The following is a 23437-nucleotide window of genomic DNA, read 5'->3' as shown; positions in this document are numbered from 1 at the left end:
AGACGCCCCGCATCAATGAATTTTGATAGTCAGAACGCGAATCATCGAGTACCGCACTCGCACTTCTCTGCTTTCCTCCATCCACTCTGTCTGCAGTATGGGGGTGTCTGAAATAGAGTCGTGGATAGCTGCCACGAACACTACCGAAGAGGACGATGACGAAGAGACGACCTCTGGCCCTGTCTGGCGGAGAGAAAACATCATGAAGGACTGGCCGGGTGCAATGCTCGCGGCACAGACAAGGCTATTCACGAGCAGCACAAAATCACGGAGGCAGTTTCTGCGGGAGGAGCTACTGGTTCTGGCAAATCATGGCGGTATGTGAACCTCTGGTCGGGTGAGAAACCCCACTAACGTGTGCTGTAGATCTCAGTCTATCGCAGATCATGGATGTATTCAAGCTTCTTACCTCTACCTACTCCCGATACGTCGATTCAGAATCAAGAGCAGCTGTGGAAGAAGTGGGTACCGCACTCGTTCGCCGGGACGAGCTTCGAGGGACACCCCAGGGCGAAGCGGACGAGAGCAAGTTCGGCGTAACAGAACAGGTGCTGGGATGGATGTCGCAGGAGGTTGGACGAATAGCTAAGCGACCCAGGTACGTCCCTCTAGACCCGCTTGTTCCGATCGCGTCGCCTTACCATCCTTATGTAGCTCTCATGCTGCCGCAGACACGTTTGTACTGCTCAACTGGTGCTGTGGACTTTACGTCGCGTGCCTCGATAGCAACCCAGAGTTCGCGGCGTCCCGCGCATGGCAAGCACTCCTTGGCATCACGGCTTTACTTGTGGATATGCTTCTCAGTCCAGTGACACCAACAAAGAAATCGTTACAGAAGAGCGCTCTGGTCCGCACGCGACGTGCACTGCGCCATGTACGTACCGCTATCACTAGCAGACAGACGGGAACCTTACATTCACAAAGAGGCCGGAGACTCTACCCGCCGTGATGAAAACGTTGCTTAGCCTGGCTAAGACTGTTCCCTCACCCTTGACCTTGGTACCACTTCTGGGGATCTCTATCGACGTCACGCTACGGCTGAAGAACGTCAAAGATGACAAGCTGAAGTCCGTGGACCCTGCATTGAAGGTACAGGACAGCGTTCATTTACTTTTTCTGACGTCTCACTAGCCTCTAGGACGAGATCCTACAATTGTACACGGGGTCCGTTCTTATGTCAAGGACGCCGGTCTTGTCGCATATTGCAGTACGTGAGGTTTTTCTCGCCTGTCGCGCTTACACCCAACTTCCCCCCAGAGCGCACTGCAAGGCTTCTTTTCTTCCTCGGTCACCCCCGACGACTTTACGGGCACCATCCTACCGACGATGGAAAAGGCACTCTTGCGCTCCCCCGAAATCTCCCTTAGCAGTAGGTGTTGCTATGCTGAAATTAAACAGTTCATAGCTCACTCATACACGTAGTCATCGCCGGATTTCTACCAGCGTACTCGCACCCTGTGGAAGGTGACTCGTTCCGTAGACTGCTAACGCCCACGCTGAACAGCGCCAAGTCCACTAACGCCGTCGTGCGTGCCAACGCCAGCGCACTCTTCAAGATCCTCATGCAGCTGAACCACAGCGCCGCAGACCAGGAGCATGCGACAACCGAGCTCTTGAGTCTACCGAAGTCCAGCAAAACCTCAGGGCCTGACCACAGGGTCGTCTTGTACACTATGCTCGGCGTGGTTCCTCCCTCGCAATCAGCCTCTTCGACGATCTTGCAAACTGCCTTGCCTTTGCTGGCGAAGGAGACGCATGACGCTGCAGTACTCGCCTTAGCCGCGTCCATCACCCCTCATCTAGCGTCTTGTCTTCGATCGGACTCTGTTCTACCTGGGGACTCTGCTAGTGTCATGGCGAAGGAGATGACGAACACGAAGCCTGTGATTCGGCGCGCTTTCTGCTCATTGGTCGGCAATGCATTGTGGGATCTTGGACAGCTCGACTCTACGACCTCTATTGCTTTCGCAAAAGCTGTACTCCCTTCCTTCGAGGCGAATCTGAAAGCTGTGGCCGCAAACCCTACTGGGGCCCCCGCCGGACCCCTAGAGGCGTATATCGCTACTGCGGTTCTGCTGGGACCTTTGTCGCGATCACAACAATTCGGTAGCTTTCTTTGCTTCCTTACGTGTACTCCTGATCAATTTCGTTAATATACGTCCGCAGACGACGTCATCTCGCACAATGCCACCCTTCAATCCGTCGCTGCTGCGAGCCCGAAGCCGTCATTCCTTCTCTGGGACAAGGTGTATCAGAAGCTCAACAGCGAGGAAGAGGAAAGGTGGTTGCTCCGTGCAGTGGAAGTGGTGCTACCCTTCTTCAAGGCGGAGATCCTCCGTGATGAGAATGCGCGGTTCGTCGTCGGCGCACTGGTGTTCCCGAACTTACCTGACTTAAAATTCCTCAGCACTCTTGCAGGTTCAGTCTTCTTGCATCTAGCCATTGAGAGCTCGTTACCGCAGATCCGACGATCGTCCATTACCGCCATCGAATCGCTCTCTGCATCACAACCTGAGCTCGTCGGCCTCTCGATGCTCTCAGCTATCTCGTCATACCTCTCAAAGACACAAATTGCACCTGCAAAGTCGACTGCCGCCAACGGCGAGGAAACAGAGACCCGCGCCAACAAGGAAAACCGTCTGCCTGCCCTCATCTTGGCATGTGGGGCATTTGGTGAGGAGTGCTCTCTGGACGTAAAGGAGCGCCTGTTGCAGGAGTTTGTCCTCGTCGCGCATCACCCAGGATTCTGTACGTGACATGCACATGAGATTTGATGGGTATCACTGACTGCGGTGTAGCTGGCAGCCTGCGCCCGGTCTGGATCGAACTGTGTCAGAAAGCCCGTCTCGACCCTAATGAACTTGTGTCTGCCCACGCCGATGCGTTGCTTACGAGGGTCCTCCAAGCGATCGATGTAGACAGCAAGGTCTGTCTGATTCAAAGCTCTTACCATCTTGATCTGAACAGTGCTTTGTAGCCTCTTCCGGGCTTCGTCCAAGCAGGTTACCGGGCTATCACAACGCTGGCGTTCGTTGCGCCTGGCGCCGTCCTCCCTAAGGTCATCGATCAAGTCCGCTGCGATCTCAAGGCCGAGAACACACATGCATTGACGGACGACGATCTCGGCATTTGGGCCACTCCCGAGGGACAGACTTACGTTGACGGTAAATACATCGCTGCGTTACGTACAGACGCGTTTCACACTGATTGAACGAATGATAGTCCTGGCATCCAAGAAGGACGACGCCGTAGTCAAGAAGGGCAAGGGCTACAAGGATGCGCAATGGGAGGCTGAAGTCCGCAAGTCTCTTGCGAACAAGAAGGCGACTGCGACTGGTATATTGTCGAAGCAGGACCAGGCGCTCGTGCAGGCGCAGCTGGAGAAGGAGGCAGTCATCCGCCAGCAAGTGAACACTACCAAGGCACGGATTGAGCAAGGTCTGCAGCTGGTCCGAAGCCTCGTCGAGGCCCGCGTCGAGGAACTGCATGGCTTTGTTTCAACAATCGCCGCGTTGTTGCGCGAAGGCGCGTTCGGGAAGGCGGTGACACTCGTCGGACACGCGTCGTTTGAGACTTACCTGGTGCGTTGTGCCGAAATTGTTCATCCAGTTGAATGCTGACCCAATCACAGGTCCTTTCGGAATGCTGCTCTGATAGGCTAGAAGCGTATCGCAAGTGGGTCGGAGTGGCTACTCTCCGCAGCTTTGAGATGCCTGGTATCCCAGAGGACTTTACACTCGAGCCATTGAACTGTACGTCAAGGCATTGCGCAATTTCTGATAAGCTGACACTTTCTCATAGCTTTGATCATCCGTGTGCTGTACCGTCTGCGAACCCTTTCGGAGCAGACGCCCTTCGACGCCGCGACATACTGCTACGCCGCTCCTCTTCTCAGCCAGATTCTTCTGAAGGGAGGCATCGCCCTTGCGGAGGAAGACGACCCTCTTGAGCAAATTGCGATCTCATTGGACGTCATCAAGTTCCACTCTGGGGAATGTAAGTCTACCACTCCTGCGATGCATGCTGATACAGCCTGCTCATACTCTCCCAGTCTCCGACCCTGCGTTCCCTCGGACCAAGACCGTCGAGGATCTCATTCATGCAATCAGGCATCAACCGAAACTGGCGAAGGACGCGTCATCAATACTTATCGACGTCGGCCAGTCTATGCAAGGAAATGCAACGAGAGTCGAGATCTCATCGCTCTTGCGGGGAACTCTGTATCAAGAAGTTTATGTTCGGACTTCGTGTCTCCAAGCTCTGCAGGTATGTCATCACCGTGTGGCTCGCGATGCATCCGCCTTATGAGGGACGTTATAGCCATTCGACTTGACCGAGTTGGATTGGTCTGCCGAGCTGTGGATCGCGTGTCACGACGAAGACGACCAGAACGCCCGTTTGTCTGTTCATGTTTGGGAAGACAATGGACTGGACGTTCCGGAGAACTTTCTGAAAGACCTCCTACCTTTCCTCGGTGGGTGTCATGTGGTACACATACTTGGGGATGCACGCTCATCATCTCATGTTACGCTTTTAACAGCGCACGACAACGCTTACGTTCGCTTTTGTACCGCGTCTGCATTGGCGGAAGCCGTGATCGAATATTGGCCTGCCTCGATCAGTTCAGTGCTATCGACGCTGCAAGACTTCTATCGCGAGAAGGTAGGCATGCCTTTGTTTGCTTTGGCACGATGCTCACGAGCTTGTTTAGGCCAAGGTCCTCGCCCCCGAATTTGACCAGTATGTGAGTACTTGTGTTGCATATCCCGCCTTCGAACGTGATGCTCACGACCCAACAGGGTATGCTCATCGCACAAAGCGTCGACCGGACAGATCCTTGGCCAGCCAGAGTCGCCGTCGCGCGCGCTTTCCAGCTTCTCGCGCCAGCGTTCACCCCGCAGGACGTGGAGCCGTTCTTCAAGTTCCTTATCCACGATCAAGCACTGGGTGACCGTCATCCGGATGTTCGCCGTGGCATGCTGAACTGCGGCACCGCCATCATTGACCAGCATGGTTCATCTCGCCTTGCCGAGCTCATCTCCATGTTCGAGGAAGAGCTCGCGAGCGCAGGCGCTGGTACCGAGACTTCAGACCAGATCAAAGAAGCCGTCGTCATTCTCTTCGGGCGGGTGGCGAGGCATCTCGACCCGTCTGACCCCCGTCTCCCTAGCATCGTCGAGAGGCTGGTCGGCGCTTTGAAGACTCCCGCTGAGCAGGTGCAGATGGCTGTGTCGGACTGCTTGTCACCTCTGGTCAAAATCACGAAGTCACCGCCTGGGCAGTTGATCGACCGCCTGATGAACGAGTTGTGCGACTCCCCTTCCTACGCCGCACGGCGTGGAGCCGCATACGGTCTTGCTGGTGTAGTGAAGGGTCTCGGAATCTCTGCCATCAAGGAACACGACCTCATCGACCGCCTGAAGGCCGCCGCGGAGGACAAGAAGCGGTTCGAGCCTCGCCAGGGCGCGTTATTCGCCTTCGAGACCTTCTCCAGCATCCTGGGACGGTTGTTCGAGCCCTACATCATCCACATCCTCCCCTTGCTTCTCACCGCATTCGGCGACGGCACTCCAGATGTGCGGGAGGCCGCTCAAGACACAGCCAGGGTTATCATGGCCAACATGTCCGGATATGGTTTGAAGACTATCCTTCCCTCCCTGCTCGAGGGTCTCGACGAGAAGCAATGGCGGACGAAGAAGGGCTCGATCGAGCTTCTCGGCATGATGGCGTACTGCGCGCCGAAACAACTCTCCCAGTCCTTGCCAATCGTCATCCCGCGACTCACTGGTGTCTTAACCGACTCGCACGCGCAGGTTCGCGCTGCCGCGAACAAGTCCTTGAAACAGTTCGGCGAGGTCATCAGCAACCCAGAGATCCAGTCCTTGGTGCCCATCTTCTTGAAGGCAATGGTGGACCCTGCGAAGACGCCGAATGCGCTTACGGCTCTCCTCAAGACGTCTTTCATGCATTACATCGACCACTCCTCTCTTGCTCTGGTGAGTCGTTTTCACACTGTCGTCCTATATATTCTCACATCCGTCCCAGGTTATCCCCATTATCGAGCGCGGCCTACGGGAACGAGGGGCCGAGACGAAGAAGAAGGCTGCGCAAATCGTAGGCAACCTTGCGTCGCTCACAGACTCGAAAGACTTCGTCCCCTACCTTTCGCGTATCCTCCCGATGGTCCACGTCGTCTTGGCGGATCCCGTCCCCGAGGCACGAGCTACAGCGGCAAAGGCGTTGGGTACACTCGTCGAGCGACTAGGCGAAGTGCACTTCCCCGACTTGGTGCCGGGCTTGCTTCGCACTCTCAAGACAGACACCTCTGGCGTCGACCGCCAAGGCGCTGCTCAGGGTCTCAGTGAGGTGCTGGCCGGTCTTGGAATGGAGCGCATGGAGGGCCTTCTGCCGGACATCATCACGAACGCCCAGTCCCCTCGCAGCACCGTCAGAGAAGGCTTCATGTCCCTGCTGGTCTTCCTCCCTGCGACGTTCGGTACCCGTTTCCAGCCGCATCTTCCCAAGATCATACCGCCGATCTTGAACGGTCTCTCGGACTCTGAAGACTACGTTCGCGATGCTGCGATGCGCGCAGGTCGTATGATGGTGACCAACTACTCGAACAAGGCGATCGATCTGTTACTACCGGAGCTGGAGCGTGGCATGTTCGACTCCGGGTGGCGCATCAGGGTAAGCTTCCGCCGACTGTACTCGCGGTTTATACTGACCCTTTTTTCAGCAATCATCTATCACTTTGGTCGGAGAGCTGCTGTTCAAGGTATCAGGCATCAGCGGGAAGGCAGAGATCGAAGACGAAGACGAGGTTGTGGTCGAAACTACCATGGCTGAGTCGTCGCGAAAGGCTCTCGTCGACGTTCTCGGTCTCGAGAGACGGGACCGCATTCTTGGAGCCCTCTATCTCGCCCGCCAAGATGCTGTCAACGTCGTTCGCCAATCATCCATCCACATCTGGAAAGCGTTGGTACACAACACGCCCCGCACAGGTAAACACCGGCATCTTCGCACGTGGAAGCAACGGACAATTGACGAATATACACAGTGCGCGAGATCCTCCCCGAGCTCACCAACCAAATCATCTTCCTGCTCACCAGCGACGAGTTGGATCAGCAGGAGGTAAGGACATCCTCTTATGCTAACCATCGCATGCTCACATTTCCACCATAGACCGCGGCTCGCACTGTCACTGACCTCTGTCGCAAGTCTGGCGAGAAGATGTTGTCTGAACTCATCGTCATTCTGCGCACAACGTCAAACTCTTCGGATTCCCGCAAGCGTGAAGGCGTCTGCTTGATGCTATGCGAGCTGATGTAGGTTGTCGTGAATCTGCGATTGCCTACACTATCCTGACCGTTATGTTTAGGGAGAGTACTACCGATGCTCAAAGGGATGGTCAGGAGGATGACATCATCGTCATGGTCCGCACGTCGCTTGTCGATGATGACGCCAACGTACGTGCGGCGGCAGCGAAAGCGTTCGACATTTTGCAAGAGCACATCGGTGCCCGGGCCATCGACGAGACCATACCTACGCTCTTGGAGGCCCTTCGCCAGCCTGGTCAGAGCTCTGGCACCGCACTGCAAGCCCTGAGGGAAGTCATGTCTGTGAGTACTGTTTTGGCGCCGATGTTGATGTTTGCTAACTATGGTACTAGGTTCGGGCGTCGACCGTGTTCCCTATCCTTCTACCCACACTCACCGCCATTCCGATGTCAGCGTTCAACGCGCGGGCTATCGCATCTCTCGTTACTGTAGCTGGAAACGCTCTGAGCCGACGCCTTACCGTGGTCCTGAACGCCCTCGTGAGGGCATATGAAAGTAAGGAGATCGAAGAGGATGAAGAGCTGAAGTCTGCGGTCGACGAAGCAATTCATGCCTCGATGGCATCCATCTGCGATCCTGAAGGTCTCAACACGTTGATGTTATTGCTCATGGGATGGTACGTCGATGTCTATCTCCCCGTGGATGTGTCGCTGACATGCAATATAGGGCCAAGAACGATTCCGTAAGACGTCGTGTCAGCGCCTGCCAGCTCTTCACGTTCTTCTGCGAGGATTCCGAGCTCGACCCTTCGCTCTATCGGATAGACTGGATCCGCCAACTTGTCACGCTCCTCGACGACCGGGAAGTGTCTGTGCACACTGCCGCGTGGGCCTCTCTGGACGCGTTTGTGAAGTCTACTCCGAAGGACGAGTTGGAATCCTTGGTCGTACCGCTTCGTCGCACGATTGAGAGTACTGGCGCCCCGGGAACCTACGTCCCTGGCTTCAGCCTACCGAAGGGCATTGCGCCCATGGTGCCCATCGTCATTGCGGGCCTTACGACAGGCAGCAACGAACAACGCGAGCAAGCCGCGTACGCTATCAGCGATCTGGTGGAGAGGACGGAGGAGACCGCGATGAAGCCCTTCGTTGTACCCTTCACTGGCCCTCTCATCCGTGTCGCGACGCAGGCGACGACATATCCCCCAGGTGTCAAGACTGCCCTTCTCACTGCACTCACGACGATGCTCGAGCGTATCCCCACCTTCGTCAAGCCCTTCTTCCCTCAACTGCAACGCACTTTCGTCAAGAGCGCGAGTGACGCCTCCAGCTTGGCGGTGCGGACGAACGCGGCGCACGCGCTCGGTGTCTTGATGAAGAACCAGCCTCGTGTAGACCCCGTCATCACGGAGCTGCTCACTGGTGTACGGAGTAACGAGGACTCCATCGCCGCAAGCTTGGTCCTTGCGCTAGCTCGCGTCGTCCGGAGTGCGGGATCTAACGTCGGAGAGAAGGCCCGGGAAGCTTGTGCTGAGCTCATCACCGAGTCGTTCAAGGATCAACACGAAGGTCAGTTTCGGAATGTCTTCACCTACGCTGTCCGATATTGACTTGTTTTCGACTAGAACCGTACTACCGATCTACGGGCGCACTGTTCGCATCTCTTTCTTTCTTCCCCGACGTTGTCAAGCCGATCGTCACGTACGCATCATTCTATCTTTCTCCAGCCTGCATTCGCTGATACTCTAGAATTAGCGCGTATCTGCTGGCAGGCACTCCGCAGTCCGTGCTCTCGTCGCACTGCATACTTGCAGTAGTCTCCCCCGACGATGACGACGACGAACAGGAGGGTCCCAACGCCTTCCAGAAGCTTGGTATTCTCCGCTCCGTCGCGCAGAAGGCGCAAGAGAGCGCAGTGAACGAGAAACCCTCTATCGCCCGCCCTGCCCGCGAAGCGAGGGACGCGCTAAAAGCGTCCGGAGATGACGCACTGCACGGACTGTTCTGAACGATCCACGGACTTGTCTCACCACACGTCGCATGTAGCATTCGCTTTGTCACTGTAACACGCCAAGCATCTATCATCTATATTCTACTGGTCATACAACATGCGGTCCGGTCTACAGGCCGGATAAGGGGTCGTGAAATGGTGCGTCTAATGTAAATGAGTATCATACGTTTTGGGTGGGAGCACTGGGGAGGGAGGGAGACTCCGCTTTCGCCTCCATGATGCTGTTTTTCTCCGAAGCCTGCAGAGCTTCGTCTATCGCCTTTTTGCGCAAGTCATCTTCGTCACCCCGCGTAAGCTCGGTGTGTCGGATGAGCAGGATTGCCGCGAGCGTGGCCACCGCGTTGAGGCTGGCGTTGAGGATGAAGACCGTCCGGAAGCCTCGGACGTATGCGCCCAGGATACGCTCTGCAACGGCGGGGCTGACGCCCAGGCTTGCGAAGCTCGCATCCGATGCAGATGTGCGAGCGCCGAGGATAGTGGGATCGTCGAGAATCGTCGAGATTGTGTACGAGGGTAGTCCGAGCGATGTCATAGAGTGGCGGAGGGAGTTGTTACTGTAGCAGGCATGCGTTCAGTAGGGGTACGCTTTGTACGAGAACAAGAAGAGTGAACGTACATGATGGTCGCGCCAATAGCGAGCGATAGTGTTCCTCCGAGCAGTCGAATAAACTATCCAGCTTCAGTAAATGCCACACGTCTTGATCAAGAGAACGGACACTCACGTTTCTTACTGCAGTGACTACCGACATGTCGCGCCTCGATACGCTGGCTTGTGCGGCGACCGTAGTCGTTTGGAGAGTCTGCGACCAACAGGCCTTCAGCAAAGTGTTGATTCGTTAAGTGTCATAATCACTTACGCCACCTGCTCCTGTACCTGCCAGAAGCATGAAGAACACGAGTAGACCTTTGGCCGTATCAGGGGTCACCGTGGATAGGCATCCACACGCGATGGTCCAGATGCCGAAGCCAACGTAGATGGTAGCCTGCCAATTCCATCCCATGAGTTATGATGCTACAATTGGATTTCGAGTGTCGTACGTACCCGGTAACGTCCCGTCCACGTAATGATTTGGCCCTGTCAAGAGGGCTTAGCCTGTTGACGTCAGGAGATGACTAGACGAGGCGTACCGAGATGAAACTCGCAAGCGTTTGGCTAACTAGCACCGGGAGAAGGAAGATGCCTGAGCGAATGGCGGAGTACCCAAGTCCAACTTGGAAGTACTGGGGCAGGTAGAATAGCGAGGAGTAGAATACGAAGCCGCTGCAGGTACACAATGATTAGGGCGACGACGTATCCGAAAAGATGAGACGCACTTGATGAGCATGGTGATATACACGCCGGTAACGGTGACCTGCTTGAAGATGTACACTATATTGCGGTATGGTATCGATGTGGTGGCATAAAGATGTGGATAATACGAGGACGTACTCGGAACGATAGGAAGACGGGCTCCTTTCCATTCCCAGAGGCAGAAGAACGCGACCGTAACCGCCCCAGCGAACAAGGGCGCCAGAACGATCGGTGACGACCATGGAAATGTCACTCCACCCTGTACACAGAAATGGAGGTTGTTAGTGTACCTTTCTGTACTCGATACATTCGCTACTACTCACCCAGATAAGCGGGAGGATGACGAGTGTACAGCTGACCAACGTCAGGGCTGTTCCGACGTAGTCCACCACGGCGAGCTTCTTTCCGATATTACCCTCGACCGGCTTCAAGGGCACAACGAGGATGACGACAGCGACCGCGCACGCCGAGACGGGGAGCGTCACCCAGAAGCACCAGCGCCAGCCGGCCTTCTCCGCGAGCACGCCGCCGAGCAGCGGACCCACGGCGAATCCAAAGGCGACGACCACCCCTATAATGCCCTGGTACTTCCCGCTGAAACGTGTGTCAGACGTGCCCAACACGTTGTGTACACAAGAATCGACGCTCACCGGTCCCGCAGAGACACCACATCGGAGATCACGATCTGGGCCATGCTCACGATGCCTCCGCCTCCTGCGCCCGCGAGGCCCCGGAGGACAATAAGTTGCGTGATGCTACGCGAAAACCCGGCGGCGAGGCTGCCCAGCATGAAGATACCCATGGCCATACAGAGTGCCGCCTTGCGGCCGAAGATGTCGCTGAAGCGTCCATCTGTGTACGGGACACACACCATCAGCGCTCGCGCGCGCGATCACCGGCGGAGGCTCGGAGCCGGGACTCACAGAGGGGCTGGAAGGCGGTCGAGGTGAGAAAGTAGGCGGACGGGACCCAGGAGACGACGGAGCCGGCGTTGAAGGCGGCGGAGATGGTGGGGAGCGCAGTCGCGACGATCGTTGCGTCCAGGCAGGAGACGAGGATGCACAACGAGAGCCCGAAGAAGACGGCGATGACCTTCCTGCGCGGGAGGAGGTTGGTCTGGTCGGTCAGGGAGACAGTCTCAGAACGAGCCTCTACGACTGTCTGATCGTCCCGACCCGCACCATCCTCAAGAGTCGCCATTATCGCGGGGAGTGAAGTGGACAGAGCCGCAACGGCGGGTCTCACGCTCGCAGGATTGCGTGGGGGATAGAGCAGAGGGCTTGGACCGGCTCTGGGCAATCAATGTCATACTTAAGGATTCATGCCGAACGCAAAGGCAAAATTTTCAGCGCGAAACGTGGAATGCTGCACTCACGGAGAAGCCTGGCATCCTTGTACGTCACCCAGGATAGGACGTCTGTGCGGGGAGTCATACAAAGGTGGGCAGGCCTCGGCCACATGATGTTTCTCCGCTATCGGCACGCATGCCGGATAACCCTTTCCATCAAGAACTTGGGGAAGCGCGACATGCTGCAGTGCTGGAGAGTCAACGTTTGGTCGCGTGAGCGCACCAAGGTTCGGAATTAGCGGCCGAAGGACTAGAATAGCCCACATCCACTAGAGGAATAGGTATAAGTCAGTGTCATTGGGGCTCGCGGTCATATGGGGTTACGAGAGTACCTATTCATGGGCAGGTTCGTGTGCTGAATACCGCTGGTAGAGTGGTAATGGAACCACGGTCTCTGAATGCTGAGCGGCGTGTTCCCCGAACGCGCTGTGGATACGGGCGTTTCGGAGGGACGAAAAACTCACGTTATCTCGGACATGATCGAACACCAACGCCTCTCCGTGTCCACCTAATCTGAGAACGCTCGTACTGAACGAGAGCGAAGAATGTGACTCTCACGGGGACCCGCCCGGGTGGAAGGTCGGGCGGTGAAACATCGTCGACACTGGCTCTGTATTATTCGGACCGTGCAGGCCGGGCTGGCGAACAACACCGCGCCAAACCAGAGAATGATGGTCGCTATCGGGGACGCGGGACCGGTGGTATACACATCTCCTGCCAGTGCTAGTTGGCGCCATAATACAGCTGAGCGCTGCTACCGCTCGCTGAAGGGGGTGAGATCGATGGCTGGAGGATATGGCCGCTGTCCGTACTCACCTTCAGCCCATTCTTCTTCGCCTCCTCCTCCGGCGTCCACATACGGGTCCCATGGTACTGCCTTATATAGCTCTGGTCGTATCCATTCATTCTGGGGGACCACGGGCGGGGGAAGAAACTGCCACTGATCCGGTATGGGCGGCTCGTGATACAGCACCTGGTACGTCTCCTGTGGCTGCGGAGGGGGAGACAGCGAGGGGAGAGGGAGCGCAGGGAGGTTCTCCTGTCCTTCTGCTTGGAGGTCGAACTGTCCGGTGTCGCACGCAGCCTCGTAGTCCTGCGCAGTACCAACATTGGAATAGAAGGTCTCCACTGGAGGAGGCCATAAAGAGGAGGACGCATGAAGATCGGAGGGCGGGGCGGCTTGCGTCGCGGAAGCGCGACCGGTTCCGCTGTAATCATAGGTATCTTGGACGGGGAGGTTCGGGATCATGGGGTACCACGCGTAACTATATGTGTCGTAGACGGGATCTGCAGTAGGCTGAGTGGCGCGGAGAGGACGGGATAGGCGCGGGGGGTTCTGCAGGCTTTGTGGTGATGTCGGGAGCGGAGAGGGTCGCCTGAAGGTCGTCCTGCGCGCAATGGCTGGAGATGAAGTAGCACTGTCAGTCGTCCGAGTGGGCTGTGGAAGATGGTTCCGGACTGGCGGAGGCGCATTCTGCTCGTCACCACGCACTTCCGCCACGACGCGGGAAATTCGGCTCCCAGAGGGTCGTGAGCGACTCGTCGTTGACACAGTCGTAGTCAATTCGCTGAGGGACCTCGTAAACATATTCGTGGCACGGAGTTGTATGATACGTACCGTTCCCTTGTATCGTTCTGCGCGATGGGTGGCACAGACGGGTCCACATTCTGCGCCGAGTTCTCACCCCTTAGAGGCGCGTTCTTCTTCTGCTTCCCCTTGGTGGAAGGTGAGAACTTATAGTCGGGATACTTTTCCATATGCGCCTGCTTTGCTTTCTTCGCTTCATTCACCCAAAAGCTCTTCTGCGCCGCAGGCAGGGATGCCCATATAAGACCGGCTTCCTTGGAAACGATCGACTGCGGGATGAGTTTACCAGTTGCATGGTTCTTCTGCTCCTTGCAGAAGGCTGCTCTCCACAATATAAAGTGGTTTGGGGGACGTGGTATATGCCCAGGTTTTGGGCGGCTCCGCGAATATTTGTGGGCCTTCTTCGGGACCGGTGAGGGGACTGTGGGAGACTTCATTCGAAGCCGCTGTATGCTACTGAAAGAGAGAGAGGGAGGAAGATTGTCAGGGAAGTCGCGACAAGTAGCACATGAAGAAACGCACCGAATTCGATGAGGTATTGATGGGACGGGGATGATTGAAGGGAGAGGAATTATATGGAAAAGGGAGTATAATGAAACTCGCGCTCATCCACATGGCGATGCCGTCTTCCCGTGATCACCCGGAGGTCAAAGCCGTCAGCATAATAGTGATCACAGATAAGGGGTTGTCACTCAGTCTTATAGTCTGTAAGGATCTTATTGATGTATCCGCACGGGAACGTTGCGACGTTCCGAGTGTGGTTTGGTGTATCTTCTATAGTACGACGAGACTGCCGTGCTGTCCTGAGCTGTCCAAGACAACAAATGATCTCTATCGCGAAGCAAAATAGGGTGAGTATGTGCAATCATTTGGGAGGCAATGAACGGAGATTTCCTCACCAGGATGCGTCAATCACCTTCGAGTCGCCCGCAAATGACCCACTGCTGGCGCTCCGGCGAAGCCGAGTGACGACTTCAATGGCACGATATTCACCTGAAATTATCATGTGATACTCATATTTCATGGCGCACCATGATCGTGTACACTCGAACGCACTCTACTCACAAGCAGGGGCTGACATGGAGGTAGGAAGAAAGACGGATCAAGACAAGCGGCGTTTTAGACGCCCACGCTCGCTCGGAAGAACGCACTCGTCACACTTGTGCAAACCGCCAGTCACGGGCGCTTGTTGTAACTCTCCGACGAACGACCATCTTTGCTCAACCTGCGCAACAAAATCTCGGCATCATCATTTTTCTGAATCTGAACGTATCGACGCACACTGTGTACTGTAATAAGTTGAGCAGAACCCTCAGCAATCGTACCTCACAGCTGCAAATCGGGTTGGCATTTCTTCACATCGGTGCTACGTGGCACCCAATTCGCTCTCTCAAGCGCTCATTGTGAGCTATCAAGTGCTCCTGCTCCTGCAGGAACATACTATGGGTTAATTTCTTAACAAGAGCGGCCTGGTAGTGGTAAAGAGTTCATCGGCACCGCTGTACAGCCTTCTGGTGCTGTCCCCGTGCACTGGCATGAACTCTTTCCAGTCGGTGCTGTCTGCATAGTCGCTGAGCGGCGTCAACTTGGCGGTATTTATCCCACGTGAGTGTCTCAATCACTTTCCTCCAAGATCATTGTCACCTACACGGTTTGATCATAGGTACTTTGGGCGGATCAGCACATCACTGCTACTGGCTTCCGAGTCGGAGCGCCGAGTTGAGTTCAGCTACTCAAAATGGCACATAAGAACTTGTGCGCAACGTGTACCGAGCCGCCGGGCCTAGGCTCTCGAGATGCGCACCCTGTGGGCAGATCAACGGCGAGCAGCCAAGTGCGCCGTGGATGTACGATGTATCGCCGACATGGTGGTGACGTGCTCCCCCGTGCGCACGAGCAGCCAGCTCTCCGGCTTGGCCCGATTCGCTCTCGCAGTGACTCTGGCGCAGCGAGGGCGAGCATGAACCAAGGAGGGACCCTTGCGCGCGCAAGCGTGAGCCGTAGCCTGATCAGCAAGCATGTGCGGTTCGAGGCCGCCCCTGCAAATCCGGTAAAGTAGCGGAGCGCCGCTGACTAAATCTTGGTGCGGGACAGCAGGAAGACAAACGAGTGCAGCACACGTATCCAAACCCCTGCGCGCGACGTGCGGACGCTTAGCCACCCTCGCCGATGGACCCGCCATATACCCTCGCGACAAGCTCCCTCCGGAGGCTACCTGGTCAACACTATGTCTCAAGGTTCGCAAACCACCCCGGGAAAGATAACCGCACTTGGCGGGATGGTCGCGGCTCACGATTGGTCTACGGCTTGGACCCAGGACCATGTGGAGCCGCACTGTGTCTGAAGTGGGTCATCCGTGTACCCGAGCCAACCCGCGCCTATTTTAACCACCACCGTTCTCTTATAAGCCCCCCCCCGCGTCGTGCCAGTTCTCTTCTCACTACCGCCACCACCACCACCACTTCCACCGCCACGCACCATCACGCACCCCCACCCCCACCATCTCCACTAAGTCACAACAATGCAACAACCCACGACCACTAACTACACCGCAAGCTCGACCGCCTTCGCGATGCCCGAGATGGACGACAGTAGCTCCCCTTGGATGGCCCAACCTACACAAGTGATTGATCCATTGGCGTTTAATGGCGCGTCGATGGATTTTCACACCCTCGACGCCGATCTATACGGCAACAAGTCCGCTGGGTTTGCCCAGGTAGGTGTCGGTCGAGACTTCGCGCAGCCGTTCTCGACTCATTACTATGTCGCACTGAAGCAGAACTTCACCGAGGCCGCCGCAGTTCTCCGTGCAACCCCACTCTACCCTCGATGTGTGCACTGCATGCAGTGCTTCGATCCGGCGGCCAACGGGCCTTTTGCGTGCGCCGTCCCGCATTCCGCCCCAATCCACACCCTTATAGCCGGGGATAAGGCTCTATACCCAGCAATATACCTGCCCTGCTGCGACAAGGGCAGGCTAAACATGCCCGGGCTGCATCCCCCGCTGAATCCAGTATGTCGCCTCGACTACCACAGGCCTATCATACCGCTGCCGTTTGGCGGCCAAATCCATCCCCCGCAAGCGGGCTGGACGCCCCCAAGCCCTGCCGCTGCCAACTCTCCCGCGTTGAATGGCCCTGGACTTGTCGTCGGGTGGCAGGCCTAGGCGGTCACCCATCGCCGACGGCAACCACCACGAGGACTCGACGTCGCACCGAGCCTCGTGACTATCAGCCTTCCACGGCCACGAGCTGTAACTCGCTGCACTACACCAAATAACGCCCCCAAGCCGCTCGACTGGTAGAATCGCCACATTTTGGAGGACACTCGCTGGTATGGACTGCCCCTGATAGGTGTCCTGGCTGGCGGAGAAGGACCGGGAGTTTATAACCATCTCTACGGACGAATGTGGTCATACTCGTGGCTATAGCTGCGGCCACCACGCGTGAGCCGCAGATCTTCGGCAATTCGCTCTTCCCAACCTGGCCATCTCGACTGCTCAACGAGCGTACGAACGGACGACTCCACCCTCTTCCGGATGTGTCTCATCGCCAGGACGCCGGCCCATATCCTCCACACGCTCCGCCGAATTACCGAAACTCGCCATCCACTCCAGGAAGGCTACGTACTGCTGTGTGCGGTGCTCAAGCCCGCACGCCCTCGAGTACGTCAAGGCAAGCAGTCGGTTCTGGATCTACTCGGCCGTGTAGCGGGGTCTCTATGCGTCTCTCTCTCTCTCTCTTATGCCTTCCTCCATCCTCTCCCCTCCTATCTCTCAGTCCTCGCTCCGTTCCCTTCTCCGTGCACTTACTGTACGAAGCGCACGGGTCCGCGAGCCGTACGAGCCACGTTCGCACATCCTGTTCGACTCGCACCCGTACTTCCTCTCCTGTTCACTACTCTTCCTACCTATCTTTGCCATACATCACATCATGGTACACTCAATGTAGCTCACCTGTAGTAGAGTAGTGCCTTCGGCCTGCTCGGCCTTACTGTGACTGTAAACTGAAATTATCCATCAGCCTGACTACCTCGACATGACATGAACGCGGGAAGCACGGAGATGGAGCACAACGTTTTCCGGTGAATATTTGTTAGACACCGAACACTATGTACCATGGCACAGCCTACACGACTACTTGTATATGTGCGCGTATATGACACGGGGGTATCGTGGAGAGACAGGGATGGGTATGGGGGCTGAAGAACCGTACAACGAGGTGCTATCGTATCCCAGATGTACTCGGGCCATTCCATGGACGCGGCTTGCCTACCGGTCGGTCGCGGTGACCAGCTCCTTTCCTGGATGTCCTTCAGGTGGTCGACGATTTGCCGGTAGAGGATGGGGAGGTCCTTAATCCCTTCGCTGTCCTTGAGTATGTGTTGTACGGCGGTGTCCATGGATTCGTGGATGCAGTAGATGCCGTGTATCCGCTGTCGTAGAGCTCCACGTCTTCAAGGATAATGGGGAGTCAGCTCCGCATGTTTCCTTCACTCGTCTTTCCCTTCCGCGACGCACTCCAGTATTGCCTCCACTCGGACCAAGTCTTCGTCCTCCACGGAGTCGAACTCCAGGGCATGAGCCTCCTCAACCTTCACCTCGCTCAGCGCTGGAGTTTCCCGCACTGGGGCGACGTACACCCCCACGTCCTCTTCATCTTGATAGTCCATATACCCTAAGCTTTCCACTCCCTCAGGACGAGGCCTCAGGGGGCGCGAAAACCCTAGCGCACGCCAATACCTCTCCCAGTAATCGGGCCCCGCACACTATAATGCATGCGCCGTCAGAATCGTGCCCGGAACAGCCCACGAGCGGGTCGCGAAGGGACGTACCCAGGCCACCATTACTATCAGCCGGTTCCTGACCTCGTACCGCTCCTTCTCTATCTCAGGAGTGTGCTCCAGTTCGTCCAGAACGTCCAGGCGTTCGAATAGCGGAGTTGTTGGGTCGTCGTCGTGATTCAGGTCCTTCGGGTCACGCCCTCGACAATCGAATGCTTGTCAAGTTGGTTGTCATAGGACTCCTTATAAACTCCTTGGGAGGACTTGATCCGGAGGTTGAATGGCAGCGGGATGGAGAGCTCTCGCAGAGAGGCCGGGCACGGGCCGCGGGTTAGCGGTGTGGTAGGGACCGCTGACGTTGGCCCCTTCATCCTTGAAGCTGGCCGCCGTGAAGTTCGGGGCTATCCCCGACGCATTGACGGCTTCAGCCTATGTGTCCCCGAGCCAGAAACGAGCACGAAAGGGGATGGAAGCGCAGCGATACTCACGAAAGCGCGGTGCATTGAAGCTTCTGGGTCCTCCCAGAATACCTCCTCCATTTCTTGGTCGAATGGGATGAACGCGAGTCGTGTGCCTTGAGACGACAGGTAGTATTCAACGGTGCGGTGGGATAAATGCCTTGCGGAGGTCGTGGAGACAAATAGGATTGTAGGGGGGATGTAGCCCTGGAATGTTGAGTCTGCCTGTGCCGCAGCACGGGAGGTAGATGGCTGGGTAGAGGGCCTTGTCCCCTGCAATTAATGTGTGGATAGGGGCCGCGTGCGGGACGGCGCACGCCAGAGGCCCATTGTCCGCCGGATCGAAGCACTCCATGCAGCGCACGCATTGGCGGTAGTTGTTCGGAGGCTTCGGGAGGGAAACCTCGGCTCCAGAGATGAAGTCCTGCTTCAGTATCACGATGTGGTGAGTACAGAACACTTGCGCGAGGTCTTGATCGACGCTTACCTCAGGGGCGAACCCTACCGGTTTATCGTCATGCGGACCCGCGCCGTTCCAGATATCGTGTATAATGGCGCCGTCGAGCGCATGCATGTCGATGGACTGTGGGACCGTTCCTAGGACGTCCAGCCGGTCACTTCGCGTTTACGAAGTCGGACGGAGCCGCGGGGCAGGCCGGGGTGGATTTCCCATTGATGCGGCAGGAGTCTAAGGCAGTCCCCGTCGTCGGTGGAGTGCGCCAGACATCGCATGCACTGTTTGTTTGGAGCTCCTCAAGCAGCAGTGAACCGGGAGTCGTGAGCCCCGAACGAAGGGTCTGTGATTTCAGTGCGATGGTAAGCACTAGAAAACACAGGGAACTGATGGTCGAAACTTTACCGGGACGCGCTCGACAGGATTGTACACAAACTTCAAGTCTGAGTCGGGATGCATGGGCGATTCGAGTCAGGAGGGCGTTTCGGCGGATCCGGCGGCAGCCGTCGGCGTGAAGGCCAAGAAGGTTGCATCGGCCACATCTTGCGCCGGGGGAACCATCCAGTGCAGGTGACCGTGCCAATATGCGGCGACAGGTGCGTAGAGCGCGCAGCCGAGTCGCCGGTCCCCGAGAGATGGATAGCAGCTCAGGCAAGCCGCGGTATCACACGGCACCTTCCACTTTGCATTGTACAACGACAGCGTATGGCACCCATTCCGCGGCAGACAGCTGCGTGTGAGAGGCCAGCACGCCCGTCCGAGCATCCGAGTCGCCGGGCTTCCTCAGTTCGACAGAAGTGCGCAGAAAGTCCAGGAGGTGTCGAACTACTTAATCCGAGGATGCCGAGCCGACCTGGAGGATGCAGTGCCAAAGCTTATATTGTCTGCGTCAGTCGAGCGGTGGGAAGCGGTTGCTCGTGCACGGCTAGGCGTGTTCTCCCTTCCTCTCGGACACGAGTCTTTCCAGGGCGTTCTCAGGTATTGAGACGCCCCAGCTGGCCTTCGGAGGTACACGCCCAGGTGTGCGGTGCGGACTGCGGGGATAGTGGCCCGAGAGACATGTTGAAGGTTAGCGTCTGCATGTCGGCGCGTGTACAACATAAAGTTGTTTGGGCCTCGTGGAGAATGCTATATCTGTTGCGGTCGGTACGTTTGCTGAGAGGGGATTGGCACATAGGTCTTCAGTGGAGGGGCTTTGCGATGGTGGCGCGTGCCGTGAGGGGCGAGGGGGGTGCATGTGCGTGAGGTCGTGTGGAGTTGAGGCGATGAGGGGATGTGTACTGGATTTTCGAGAAGCGAGAGGTATTTATGCGACGGACATACCAGCGGAATCGAGGAGAGTGCGCGTGAGGAGTACAACGTCGTTGTGGTGCAACGCAAACGGCGCATCCAAGACCTTTCCCTGCGTCAGGCGAGCTAAGTGACATGCCTTCGCGAAAGACCTTTCCATTCCTCCCCTCAAACGTGTTGCTGAAGACGTTTTGTTAGGTCAAAACGAAGGCTTTACACTCATCCTCAGTTCTTTTACAGAGCGCGTGTGCACTCAGTGCACTCGATCGCGCGCGAAGGAGGAGGTGCCTCCAAACGCGATCACGTGGGCGCGCCGCCACCCTTACCCGTCCAAAGGCCTATCATCAGTACAACCACAGTACGCGTACAACACATAGGCACAAATACAACAAATACACCAAGACCGTCCCATACAAAGCGATAAAACACCACCTTCCCCAGTCACAAGTCCGCGTTCCGCCAAACGGGATCGACCCACTCGAGCCCGAGCAGCTCGAACACCTCCTTCTCCGTCCGCGGGTGGAACTCTTTCGAGTCGTACCGGCGTGTTCTGTGAGGGAAGAGTCGTGTTAGTCAAAGCCAAAAGCGCGTCAAATGGGTAAAAGGGAGAAAGAGGGAAAGGGGACGCACATTCCGGAACTATCAAACTTCATCCCGCACCGATCCTTCGCCCACTGCCTCAGGTCCCGCTGGAACATGATCGACCCACTCCTACTCGCGCATGCATCAGATTTGGCCCCAAATAACAAAGTCCATACGCGCCGCAGAGTTCACATTCGCCACTCGCGTAGAGAGGAGAGGAGAAAGGAGAGGGACGCACCATCCAACGACAGCAGTCCAATACACCTCCGGCGGCGCAAATATAAGGTCCAGCCGGCGGCGCACCGCGCCCGCGCGCGGGAGGACGAACACGGTGAGCGACTTCTCGAGTGTGTCCCAGTGCGTTGTTCGGAGTGGGTCGTGTGCGTGGAAGCTCGACAGGTCTGCTTTCGTGTTAGCGCGCGCTTGTGAGGGATAGAGGAGGGGAGGGGGAGGGGGCGTACGCATGACGTGGGTGACCATTCCTATGGAAGGTATCAGCGCGCGGACGGGGATAGGGAGAATGGAGGGGCGTACCGCGTTCGTGCAAGTGCTTGACGAAGCGCTTACAGAGGCCCTTCACCTTGCCCGCGTCCGGGTGCGTGAACACGATGTCGACGTCGTTGCTCTCCGTTTTTCCCCTTCTGTACCTTTCCACACACCCCATATCAGCCTTCAGCCCAAATGTGACTATATGCGCATTCATGGCGGGAGAACGTACCCGCCGACGATCGTGGAGACGCAGCCCGGCTCGAGCGCGTCGAGCTCGCGCATCACGACGCGCCCGATCTCCTCGACCTCGTCCCGCGGGATCCTACCACTCCTCTCATCAGTATCCATGTAGTTCCGAGTCGACGCGCACACATCCACGCACATCTTACTCAGATCCTCCCGCAGCCCGAGCGCGACCCGGATCCAGCTCTCCCCCAGCCCCTCGTCCTGCCCACCTTTATCCTTATCCTTCCCCGGGCCCTTCCACCCCGCCTGGCGCGATTTCTCCGGCTCTACCTCGACTATTTGTGATGGTTGGGTTGGGGAAGAGGAGGGTTCGACCCCATAGTAGATCTCGAGGTCGGCGAGCGAGCGGAGGCCGAGGGCGAAGAGGCGGCGCGCGGCGTGCGGGCCGATTCCGTAGATGGAGGTGAAGAGCGAGAGGGTGCGGAAGCGCTCGGAGGATTTGATCGTTTCTGTGGAGGGTGAGGTGAGGTGAGTGGGGTGGGCAGGGCAGGGGGAGGGCAAGGGAGGGGAGGGACGTACGCGCCTCGGAGATGTGGCCGTTGTCGAGGAACTCGTCGACCTGTGAGGCGCCGGCGTGAGCGGGGGTGCGCGGATGGAAGAAGGAAGAGAGGCCTACCAGACCTGAGATCTTCACGCCTATGTAAGGCAGCTTCTGCACCTGCTTGAGCGACCGGATTCTCTCGGGGTACGCTGAGCGCATACCGATCAGTTCCAACTTTTCAGCAATATCAGCCTCACGCACCTTTGATCACGGAGATGGCGCGCTGGTAGCTCAACGCACTGCGATCCTCACCCTCCAGTGCCCGGCTTTGTCGAATGATATCGAGTTCGCGCGCGAGGTCCTGGTTCGGGCATACGAGAGGCGACGCCCTCTGACACGCGTATAGAGACATATAGTTGAGCTTCTCGAGGTCGGTCACGTTGGGCGGGTCTGGCGGGAGTAGATGCGCCGGTATTGGCGCGGCTTGACCAGAGGCATCATGCCGCGATGTGCAAGGAGACGTCGGAGGGGAAGGGAGATGTCCTGGGCCATGAGCAGCAGAGCGTCTTGGGGAGGACGACGGAGATAACGCGCTCGCGGAGGAGTCCGCGCACGCGCAGGGCTTGCAGTTGCAGTCTGGGCAGTTCTTCACCGTCGTCTCGTGGAGGTCTTCGATGGCGACGTAGTCTCCGCATGGTAGCGCGGACCCGTGCTCGATAGAGTCTCGTAGCCATTGGGGCGTCACTACTGCTTTTGACGTCTGTGTATGATTGTCAGAGCGATTCAACTAATGGAAGTATGCATTTTTTGAATTATTGGGTAGAGTGGGAAACCTTACCGCGATGTCCCAGGGAACATGCCTCTCGAACCGCCGCCGCATGCTTATAGCCGTGAGGATAATGTCCGCGTCCGCCGCGTTCTCGCAAACGCCCTTCGTATGCCGCTCTCCCAGAGTGAGCAGTTCAGCGATGGCGGCCGCGTCGAGTTTCGCTTGCACAAGGTATACCTTTATCTCCGGCAGAGACTTGGTCATGGAGGCCTTGGAGCGTTTCGCGGGAGGTGGTGAGCCTGAAGACGAGGAAGACCCGGACGCGGAGGCTGACTGCGTCGGATTGGGGGCTGGGCGTTTGAAGGGCAT

At 57.0% G+C, this 23437-nt stretch overlaps 6 protein-coding genes across 6 annotated transcripts; 2 read left to right on the top strand and 4 right to left on the bottom strand.

The window, feature by feature from the left end:
- Positions 1-202: 202 nt before the first annotated feature.
- Positions 203-9287, top strand: TRAVEDRAFT_51720 (ARM repeat-containing protein; the record flags this gene model as incomplete). The annotated part of the gene is made up of 28 exons (XM_008044536.1): positions 203-317; positions 367-598; positions 655-874; positions 925-1089; positions 1139-1207; positions 1258-1369; positions 1423-2106; positions 2167-2353; positions 2408-2748; positions 2799-2926; positions 2978-3164; positions 3223-3581; positions 3632-3752; positions 3802-3996; positions 4052-4266; positions 4321-4474; positions 4541-4662; positions 4712-4744; positions 4800-5996; positions 6046-6690; positions 6740-7004; positions 7061-7134; positions 7186-7328; positions 7382-7622; positions 7673-7956; positions 8007-8848; positions 8905-8980; positions 9035-9287. The coding sequence occupies 28 exons, from the start codon at positions 203-205 to the stop codon at positions 9285-9287; spliced, it is 7659 nt and encodes a 2552-aa protein (XP_008042727.1).
- Positions 9288-9450: 163 nt separating this feature from the next.
- TRAVEDRAFT_132222 (MFS general substrate transporter) lies at positions 9451-11781 on the bottom strand (the record flags this gene model as incomplete). The annotated part of the gene is made up of 11 exons (XM_008044771.1): positions 9451-9844; positions 9907-9959; positions 10013-10090; positions 10148-10273; positions 10333-10365; positions 10419-10551; positions 10605-10659; positions 10720-10840; positions 10905-11175; positions 11232-11433; positions 11505-11781. 11 exons carry the CDS (start codon positions 11779-11781, stop codon positions 9451-9453), a joined length of 1743 nt encoding a protein of 580 aa, XP_008042962.1.
- Positions 11782-13654: 1873 nt separating this feature from the next.
- On the bottom strand, positions 13655-13876 carry TRAVEDRAFT_106428 (uncharacterized protein; the record flags this gene model as incomplete). Its single annotated transcript, XM_008044770.1, has 1 exon — positions 13655-13876. A coding segment is annotated over one exon (222 nt), but the record flags the coding sequence as incomplete, so codon positions are not given.
- A 2162-nt stretch (positions 13877-16038) lies between these two features.
- Positions 16039-16683, top strand: TRAVEDRAFT_51717 (uncharacterized protein; the record flags this gene model as incomplete). Its single annotated transcript, XM_008044535.1, has 2 exons — positions 16039-16233; positions 16297-16683. 2 exons carry the CDS (start codon positions 16039-16041, stop codon positions 16681-16683), a joined length of 582 nt encoding a protein of 193 aa, XP_008042726.1.
- Positions 16684-17652: 969 nt separating this feature from the next.
- Positions 17653-19331, bottom strand: TRAVEDRAFT_51716 (uncharacterized protein; the record flags this gene model as incomplete). Its single annotated transcript, XM_008044534.1, has 8 exons — positions 17653-17717; positions 17792-17970; positions 18037-18284; positions 18351-18485; positions 18564-18728; positions 18788-19022; positions 19075-19181; positions 19245-19331. 8 exons carry the CDS (start codon positions 19329-19331, stop codon positions 17653-17655), a joined length of 1221 nt encoding a protein of 406 aa, XP_008042725.1.
- Positions 19332-20828: 1497 nt separating this feature from the next.
- On the bottom strand, positions 20829-23437 carry TRAVEDRAFT_153942 (Nucleotidyltransferase; the record flags this gene model as incomplete). The annotated part of the gene is made up of 11 exons (XM_008044769.1): positions 20829-21051; positions 21132-21212; positions 21322-21484; positions 21545-21565; positions 21618-21730; positions 21802-21894; positions 21955-22267; positions 22338-22377; positions 22435-22508; positions 22561-23059; positions 23138-23437. The coding sequence occupies 11 exons, from the start codon at positions 23435-23437 to the stop codon at positions 20943-20945; spliced, it is 1806 nt and encodes a 601-aa protein (XP_008042960.1). The 3' UTR covers positions 20829-20942.

The sequence above is a fragment of the Trametes versicolor genome (genome assembly GCF_000271585.1).
Source record: "Trametes versicolor FP-101664 SS1 unplaced genomic scaffold TRAVEscaffold_11, whole genome shotgun sequence".
Lineage (NCBI taxonomy): Eukaryota > Fungi > Basidiomycota > Agaricomycetes > Polyporales > Polyporaceae > Trametes > Trametes versicolor.
Note: the sequence above shows the minus strand (reverse complement) of the source record. Positions and strands in the feature narration are given on the sequence as shown.